The following is a 10175-nucleotide window of genomic DNA, read 5'->3' as shown; positions in this document are numbered from 1 at the left end:
TATATATATAGATAGATATAGAGGTACAGGAGTGGCTGTGTGGGAAATAGCTTGCTTACCAACCACATGGTTCTGGGTTCAGTTCCACAGTGTGACACCTTCGGCAAGTGTCTTCTATTATATTCTCGGGCCGACCAAAGCCTTCTGAGTGGATTTGGTAGACGGAAACTGAAAGAAGCCCGTCATATATATATATATATGTATATATATATATATATATGTATGTATGTATGTATGTATGTGTTTGTGTGTCTGTGCTTGTCCCCACAACATCGAATGACAACCAATGGTGGTGTTTTTACGTCCCCGTCACCTAGCAGTTCGGCAAAAGAGACCCAAGGATAAGTACTAGGCTTACAAAGAATAAGTCCTGGAGGTCGATTTGTTAGACTAAAGGCGGTGTTTCAGCATGACCGCAGTCAAATGACTCAAACAAATAGAAGAATAATATATAAAATAAGTGTACATTTAAACACAATAGAGGTGACCCTAACAGGACACCTCTTTTGTCTTTAAATGTACACTTATTTTATATGAGAAATATGTTGTCTATTGACTATTTATATGTACCATGCTAGCCACTGGTAGAAAAATTTCTATAATTTTCCTACCCTCTTTATTTTCTATATATGTTTATATATATAGGAAATATACTGTTATCGATATAATCGTCTCGTCCCCCACGACCACTCCCATCAAAATGGCTGGGCTCAAACCCTGCAAAGGACGGATGCCAACGTTCCCTGAGCTCAACTAGTTCTTATTTTATCGACTCGAAACAATAAAAGTTGAAGTCGACCTTTCCGGGTTTCGTACCGAAGCCGTAAAGGCGGACGAAATACTGCTAAACATTTTTTCCCGGTGTCCTAAAGACTCTTCCAAGCTCGCCACTCTTTTCTTCAAACGAGCATTAAGGTTAATATACGGTATCTCTACCATAACGGTAATTAATATAAGTAAGTAATCAATCGAAGTATATATTTTTGAGAATAGTCTAGTGGTCAGGGTGTTGTACACTCAATGTTGCGATCGTGGCTTCGATTCTCGAACCAGAAGCTGCGTTCTGTTCTTATGTAAAAAAAAAAACAAACAAAAAAAAAACTAGTTTTAGTCCACTTAGCTGCAAAGGAATAAATCTGTAAAGGATTGGCGTTGCGTTCACGAGGAATGCCTTGGTCTGGGTTACTTATTCGCCATAGACTTGTCCGCCTCAGCGGGGCGGCATCATTTGAAAGCAAAAACAGATCGAGGGAGCGCATTGTGACCAGCGGTGCGTAACAATACTCGATTGTTTGTTTGATATATATATATATATATATATATATATATATATATATATATATATATATAACAGCAGCCATGCTGGGGCACACACACACACACACATATATATATATGTAACAGCAGCCATGCTGGGGCACCGCTTTACGGTTGTAGTCGAGCAAATCTCCAGCACTGTCCACACTTCTGATCTTCTCCATCAGTGCCTCCTCTCTGGCATCAGTGTAAGCGGTACAGGGTTCTTCCTTCATCACCCCTAACATTCTCCTTCCTCTCTTCCACCTTGGCAGCTTTCAGATGTTCTCTAGCTGCACACACATTTGGGTCTGCAAAGCTGACGTCCCTCTTCTTCTCTCGCCTCGGCACCAGGACCTCACTTGCTTTTGCCGCTGCTTTGGTGAAGTACCCGTACCTCCTCGTCACGTTCTGCTCAGTCCCTCCAATCTCTCACTTCTCTGCTTCTCCATACAAACCACTGAACTGTTCCCCGCTTCTACTGTGTACCTCTTCTTTAGCTATTATCTTCACTGAAAGCTCCCCACTCATAGATTGCTCTCTGGGGCTTAATCTTACTCTTTCTTAAGCTCTGAAATAGTTATATGGTTCTGTGTTTAGAATACTATTCCTCCTCTTCTTCCTCACCAGAATCAAATCAGTCTGGGACCTGGACAGGTGCTTATCAGAAATGCAGGTCCAAATTTTCCCCGGATTCTTCTTAAATGTTGGGCTGGCTGCCATCAAGTTCGTCTCCACTAGGGGCAGGGGGTCCCTCAGTAGTCTCCCAATTCGATTGGTGTTGTTATGGAAGTACTAGCAAGGATCTTCACCGCTCTCCTTATTCAGATGTGTATTGAGGTCACCCAGAACGAGCTGGTGTGGTGTTGACAGTTCTACACACTTCCTCATGGAACTCTTCCACACTCGCATCACTGTTCCCCTTGGTTGGACTATAGACTTGGTCTATGAAAACCCATCCTTGAGTTTCCATCGAAGGTCACCCTCAACACACACGGGGAGGCAAGTATCATTTTCCTCACTAACAGATTGGCTCTTTCACTGCACACAAAACCCACTCCTCCTACGGCAGTACCAGTCGTGTTCTTTACTACTGATGTGGTGATGAGCTGGCTCTCCTTTCCAATCATCACTCTATTCAGGGACTCATCGTGTAGGACCCTGTGTTCTTGGATCGCAAGTATCTGCATACCACACTCCTCAATCAGATGACCCAACTCTTCGCCAACGTCTGAACAATCTTCACATTCAGAGTACCGAATTTTTTGGTTCGTTTGCCGGACAAAAACGTGTTCTTTATATTTGTCTCAGTAGTCCATCATGTCTCAGCGGTCCATCGTCCACTGGCCCTCGTTGTGGCTCTAAACCAGGAGAGTCATAACGACCATGCTGCTCCACGACATTGTAGTTATGGCCTCTAACCCTAGCGCTGTTAAGTACACTCTCCATGGATATTTTCAGTGGTTGATAATAGCTTACCAGCGCCACTCGAGAAAGGCAACTATTTAACCCATAAAAGGGGCTCTATCATGTACTACCATTCCGAGCTATAACACATCTGGGAGTGATGACAACTAAGTGGCAACTCCCCATTCCCCACAGCTCCTAGACTCCCGAACTGGAGCTCTGCCAATGGATGTAGTTTATTGGAGATATAATATGGCGTATGTTAGAAATATGCCTTTTTAAAGTATCATGAATGTATGAAACTATTAGTAGCTCTTCCGGTATGTGTATTAAATCAATATTTCTCTCTCACTGGACGAAATACTTTTTTTGTTGATTCTACCTATATTAGATCCATGAACTATATACACGCACACACAGGCACATAATCAAGAATCTATATCTAGAACCTATAATCTATATCTAGAATTCTATAATCAAGAATTTATATAATCAAGAATATATATCTACTAATCTAGCGAGCTGCGTACCTTCATAAAAATGTACATACCTAAATATTCATCTCTCTCTCTCCTACTCTATCTATCTATCTATCTATCTATCTATCTATCTCATTTCTTTACTGCCCACAAGGGGCTACAGACAGAGGGGGCAAACAAGGACAGACAAACGGATTAAGTTGATTATATCGACCACAGTGCGTAAGTGGTACTTATTTAATCGACTCCGAAAGGATGAAAGGCAAAGTGGAACTCTGCGGAATTTGAACTCAGAACGTAGCGGCAGACGAAATACAGTTAAGCATTTCTCCCGGTGTGCTAACGTTTCTGCCAGCTCGCCGCCTCAATCTATCTATCTATCTATCTATCTATCTATCTATCTATCTATCTATCTATCTATCTATATCAATCTAAATGTACATGCATGCACACACACATGCATGCGGGGCGTATACGTCTATCTCATTACACCTTACTGCCATCTCATATTAAATACTTATATTTTATTCGCTAATTATTTTCCCTTTATTACATTTACAGAAACGAATATTGCTGCGAAGGCACTTTTGGAGAAAAAGATAGAGAAGATTCAGGTTGATCGAATCTTCCAGAATAACGTGGCAGATATCGATACTGAGAATAACCAATTGACCACTGGAGAATCCAAATACGGTGATTTGCAACTCGGAGCAGTAATGAGCTGTTCTTGGAGAAGTAACATAGGAAAATGTTGTTCATATCTGTATTATATCAAAAGATGTAAGCATAGGTTTTTCTTCTCTCTGAACAAAACACATTTGAAGTTTTACATCCACCTTTCGTTTCTGTCACTTGTAACTTTGTCATCCTAGGAATTTTACATATCTATTTGAGCCAAATACACACTAAGAACTGCTCCAATCTTCTACCTCATAGTTGACTCTACTCCACCGTGCCGAAACCCTTTGAACTTTAACCTTCAGTATCTTTCCTTGTTTCCTGCTAAATACACACACACTCACACATACACACATATAAAGAAGAAAAAAGAAATATCTGCTTCAAAAATGAAAGAAGCTCTATCTGTTGGCGATGGATGCGTGAATGTAATTTGAGGCCAGCTATGGGTTTTATTATGATTTCAAAATGGAGACAATGATGGTTTTGATTTTGCTTGGGATTGGTAGAATGTCTCTGTTCCCTGTAGGATATAGTACTGTTAGTGTTCTTTTTGTTCAGCTAAAATTGCTTTGACGCATCATGACACATTTTACGCCATGCAGATCGCCAGTAACGTTCGCAAGATGTCAAATTAAGCCGTAGATATTTTAGTGAGTGCTTCAATACATCCTTGTACCAAAGGACGGGCCTATATGTATATATATATAGACATACATACAAACATATACGCATAAACACATACATACTTACATATATATGTGTGTGTGTGTGTGTGTGTGTGTGTATGTGTATGTGTATATGTGCATATATGCATGTGCGTATATATTCACGTAAAAATACGCATACCAGTGTATATATTCAGTTAGCATAAGAGCAGTTTGAAAACAGTCTGAACTCAAGTTTCGGAGAATATATCACATCTCAGTTCTACCCCAATTTTAACCTAACCGCTACCCTTAATAAATCCCTCTTAAAATTGCTTGAATGCTAACATTTCCCTTTCGCCATTCACTTCCTGCTTAAATATAATTACGATTTTTATGTTTGTATAGTAAAAGAAATTATTGTAAACTATTTCAGCTTAGTATATAATATAATGATACATAACCACAGGGATAGTTATCATTGAAAGCATATTTCCTGCATCTGTTTCCCATAGGAAACTAACGACGTAATTTCGAAACAATTCGGTAAACAGCAGTAACTGTTTAACGTGAGATAATATCTTCTACGTTTCACCTTTTATTTATTTCAGCCATTCCACAACCGCCATGCTGGGGCACCACTTTTAGTCGAACCATCTCAATATTTATTTTATTATTATCATCATTGTCCTTGCACAGCTTCTAATGCTGGAGATGTACTAGGGTGTCAGTTGTTCATTACCAGTGAACTAAGGTAACACCCCTTATTTTTCGAGCACCTTTCGGAGTATTCGAGCGGTTCCAAGCAGCGCTGTTTTCTGCAAGTGCTCCACGTTTATTGCAGCCCCTAGTTGTTCCATGTACTTCTCAAGATTCCATGTACTTCTCAATATTCCATGTACTTCTCAAGATTCCATGTACTTCTCAAGATTCCATGTACTTCTCAAGATTCCATGTACTTCTCAAGCCTAAAGTCTAGTCGAAGCAATGGAAGCATGATAATTCACCACCTCCAATGAAGGCTCGTGTCCAACCCTCAGCAGGCAAGGTGATGCTCATAGTTTTTTGTGACTAGTGCGGAGTAGTGATGATGGATTTTCTGGCAAAGGGCACCACAATTAATTGCAGGATACCATCAAAGTAGAGAGGGTGGCATTCTGACCAAAGGAGTCCGCCTACTCCAAGACAACGCCTCAGTTCACAATGCGTATGTTGCCCAAATGAAAGCACACTCCTGCGGCCATGAAATCCTTCCTCATCCCCCTTACTCTCCCGACCTCGCACCATATGACTCCCACCTATTTTCAATCATGAAGTCTTTTTTGAAGGGGAAACATTTTTAAGAGAATGATGAACTTATTTCCGAGGTAAAGTCTTGGCTCCAGATACAACCTAGCAACTTCTACAGACGAGGTCTTCACAACACTGGGAGAAGTCTGTCACCATTGGTGGCTATGCAGAGAAGGACTTATAATTATGTCAAGTTTTGCTTATCTCAGTCTTTGGAAAGTGGGTCAGTAGAAATATTTAATGAACATCCCTCGTATATATATATTTCATTAAATCAAATTTCGTTAATTTTTTTTCAGTATGCGTTCAATTGTCAGTTATCGGAAACGGAATGTTTATAGAGGCGTCGCGAAATGGTTACACATTTAAACAGAAATATCTCAGTGAGTATAATTATATTGTGCGTTAATGAGATAGTGTTAATTTCTTTTAAAAATCATACTAATAATTCTTTATTTTCCTGAATTTAAAAAACAAATCCCTTAGTCGGTTACCAAGTAATTAATGTTGCTTTCTTCGTAATAAAGATTTAAATCTTCTTATAATCCTGTTACCAATCTGAGCCCTAATGTCAGATGATATGGTGTATTCTGCACCCACAACATTTTAAGTAATGTGGAGTCGACCATTCTGTTATCATTTATATATAAATGTGTGCGTGTTTGAAAAAGTGTGAGAGTGAGTATCCGTGTGTGTGTATGTATGTGTGCATGTATGTATGAGTATGTCTCCTTACATTGCATCCGGTAGGAGTATGGAACCCAGGTTAATTGCCATATGAACCACTGGGAGAGAACAACCCCTAATTCTCTTTAGATCTTCCTTCGAGGTCTAAAGTGCAATCGGTTCCTGGTCATGAAGCTCTGTGAAGCTGAAATGTGAGCAGAATGTTGTGAAACACTTTACCTACTCAAAACTAACGTTCAAGAACTCCTTGGTCTCTCGGAACGTTTGCATGGACTTGCTGGGTTTACAGGAAGCGGTCATACTCGGTCACCAGTTGACCATCACCATGTGTGCGTAGTTTGAATTACTATGCCATGTTTCTCCCTCTATCTTAAATCCTTTCTTACTAATATTATATTGTTCTGTTTTCTTCTGAGTTTCCAATCTTTGCCATTCCCTGAATCGCAGAGATTGGAATCTCCCCACACATTTGAAATTAACTTTTTGATTTTGAATTTGTCGTGCACAAATTTTGATCTAAAATCTTGTGATGAAACAAATTTGTATTTAATAATCGATATAAATATTGGTTAGTCATTTGCTTGTTGGTTTGTTTCTTTGTTTGTTTAGTTGGTTGGCTGGTTAGTTGGTTGATTTATTGTTTCTCTAGTCACGCTTTACATCGTAAGGAGTGAGGCGGGGAAGGTGGGGAAGAGAGCGTAAAAGAAAGATAAAATGCGAGTTATCGTTAGAGATGCAGGGCGAATGCACACGCAAGGCTTTATAGCGTGTACCGAGTAAATGAACGCTAAACATATACACACAATGTGAGAGAAAGACTGACAGAAACAGTGAAGGGGGATGAGGAGGAGAGATAAAGAGGAAGTTAACTTAAAACAGTTATAAACTGTCTGACTAACCTATCATACATCCTCTTTGAAAATCAAACAGCTTATTTCGCTTTTGGTGTTCGCGAGAGAGAGAGAGAGAGAGAGAGAGAGAGAGAGAGAGAGAGAGAGAGAGAGAGAGAGAGAGAGAGAGAGAGAGGGAGAGAGAGAGAAGAATGGTACATATATATGGATTTAGATATCAATTTCTTTACTTGTTTTTTAATCGCGAATTCAAATAATTTTCCGTGTTTTACAGGAGGTTCAGGCACCATGACGTTCGGATATGCTTCTGGTTATCTACATCTGACGCTTACAGTCTCGGTAGTAAGATCCAGCCAAAATATCAAATCATGTTTCCGAATAGTCTATAATACTGGATTCCACCATTATTCATCGAATCTTGGTTGCAGCAACAAGGGCTGGCACTCCAATGAAAATCGCCCTGTGAAAAACTTGAGTCCAAATATTAAAAATCCCTTAGATTTACAAGGGTTTGATATTGACCAACTTTACAATGACGGATATCTCGGTAAGGAAAATCAGAAAGAAAATTCTCTCATTTGGTACAAAAATGCTTAGAAGCAAAGATTTTTGAAATGAATGCATGAATAAATAAATAAATAAATAAATAAATAAATAAATAAATTTATGTGAAATTTTCAAATGTTTATAATCGGTGGGAAGAAAATACGAAGAATTTGATATAAATGAAACACATTGATTGAACATAATGCTTAAATCTTTTAAATGATTAAATAATATAAATATAAGAACTGTTTTCTGCTCAATAAATATGCGATTAATTTCTTTATGTTGTATACGTTTGGCTTTCATTTCATTAACATTAATTTTTGCACCAACTTGCAAATGTAGAATTACTCTTTACTCTTTACTCTTTACTCTTTTACTTGTTACAGTCATTTGATTGCGGCCATGCTAGAACACCACCTTTAGTCGAGCAAATTGACCCTAGGATTTATTCTTTGTAAGCCTAGTACTTATACTATCGGTCTCTTTTGCCGAACCGCTAAGTTATGGGGACGTAAACACACCAGCATCGGTTGTCAAGCGATGTTGGGGGGACAAACACAGACACATAAACACACACACAGATATATATATATACATATACATATATACGACGGTCTTCTTTTAGTTTCCGTCTACCAAATCCACTCACAAGGCTTTGGTCGGCCCGAGGCTATAGTAGAAGACACTTGCCCAAAGTGCCACGCAGTGGGACTGAACCCGGAATAATGTGGTTGGTAAGCAAGCTACTTACCACACAGCCACTCCTCCGCCTATATTATGGAAATATCCCAGCGAATATTATGTAAAACACTAACATTGTTCCTACTTTTTATTATATGAGTGGATTAAGTTGGTATCAATATGTTTGAGTCACAACTGATTGTTGAATCGACAGTTAAATATACAACGGAATATCAAAATTTCAAGAGTATTAAAGAACTGTTTATAATAATCCGATGCTCGTCCACGGTTTTTCACAACGGATAAATTTCCAGTTCAATAGTTGGTTCCAAGAACTGCAAGCACCCCTATCTCATTTGTCATTGGTTATCATTGACATTTTAATTTGGTTTCAAAATTTGGCACAAGGCTAGCAATGACGGGGAAGTGAGTAAGTCAATTATATCGCCCCCGCCCCTCATATTCAACTGGTACTCGTTTTATGGACCCCGAAAGGTCAAGAGGCAAAGTCGACCTCGCCGAATTTTGAACTCAGAACGTAAAGACGGACGAAATGCCACTTAGCAGTTTGCCACGCGTGTTAACGATTTAACCAGCTAACGATTCAACCATAGACCTTCTAATTTACATATCGAAAATTATCGGACAAGCTGCTTAAAGGCATTTCTTCCGTTCTTATATTCTGAGTTCAAATTCCGATGTAGTTGACTTTGCTTTTCATTCTTTTGTAGGTTTATAAAATAAGTATCAGTTGGGCACTGGAATTAAGGTAATCTATTATCCCCTTCCCAATAATTTTCAGGACTTTTGTCTATCTATCTGTTTTATTTTCTTGTTTTACCTTCCTTACACCGGTTGCCCAGCTTCCATGGATTTGATAGACGGAGACTAAAAGAGTCCCGTCATACACACACACACACACACACACACACACACACACACACACACACACACACACATACATATCTACATATATACATATATTCATATAAGAGAATACGCATATGCACGTGTATGTGTCTGTGTGTGCATGCGTATGTATGCATATATGTGTGTATATATGCATATATGTATATATACACACATATGCATGTGTGTCTGTGCTGAATGTGATAAGAAGGCGCACTCTTGCGCCCTTGCGCGCATATATTCGTTCATGTGTGTGTATGGAGGAGGCGTCTGCCTGCGCGCCCATACACAGATGTGCACGCTCGCATAAATACAGACTCACACAAAACCATTTGACGACGTTCAAACTCTCACATATACAAGTATATAATTGCGCATACCACGCTTTCTTACTTCCTCACCAACCACGTGACGAATTACCTTCGGTCGGTTTCCTGTTCACCACGTGCTATTTTACAAGTAACTGTTGTCGCTAGTATACCAACATCAAACGACGACACCGCCTGACTTTATTCTTCCAATCGCAAGCCGCCTTAGCGTAATAGCAGTCAACGTCTCTCATTCAAATTCAAAATGGGTGAAGATTAGCATCACTCTTGGAACTTGGAGTACCAACGAATTTAAATCAAACTGTTTTGATCCATATACATACACACACACACACACATATATATATATATATATATATATATATATATATA

General features: G+C 39.1%; 1 protein-coding gene across 1 annotated transcript in view; it reads left to right on the top strand.

The window, feature by feature from the left end:
* The window catches only part of LOC106872505 (uncharacterized), a 16952-nt gene that overhangs the window by 4030 nt on the left and 2747 nt on the right, over positions 1-10175 (top strand). The window contains exons 2-4 of the mRNA XM_014919522.2: positions 3744-3962; positions 6097-6180; positions 7610-7882. Coding sequence (XP_014775008.2) covers positions 3744-3962; positions 6097-6180; positions 7610-7882 — 576 coding nt within the window. The remainder of the gene's footprint in view (positions 1-3743; positions 3963-6096; positions 6181-7609; positions 7883-10175) is intronic.

This window comes from Octopus bimaculoides, chromosome 13 (genome assembly GCF_001194135.2).
Source record: "Octopus bimaculoides isolate UCB-OBI-ISO-001 chromosome 13, ASM119413v2, whole genome shotgun sequence".
Classification (NCBI taxonomy): domain Eukaryota; kingdom Metazoa; phylum Mollusca; class Cephalopoda; order Octopoda; family Octopodidae; genus Octopus; species Octopus bimaculoides.
The sequence above is the reverse complement of the archived record's forward strand: the minus strand, read 5'-3'. Positions and strand labels throughout refer to the sequence as shown.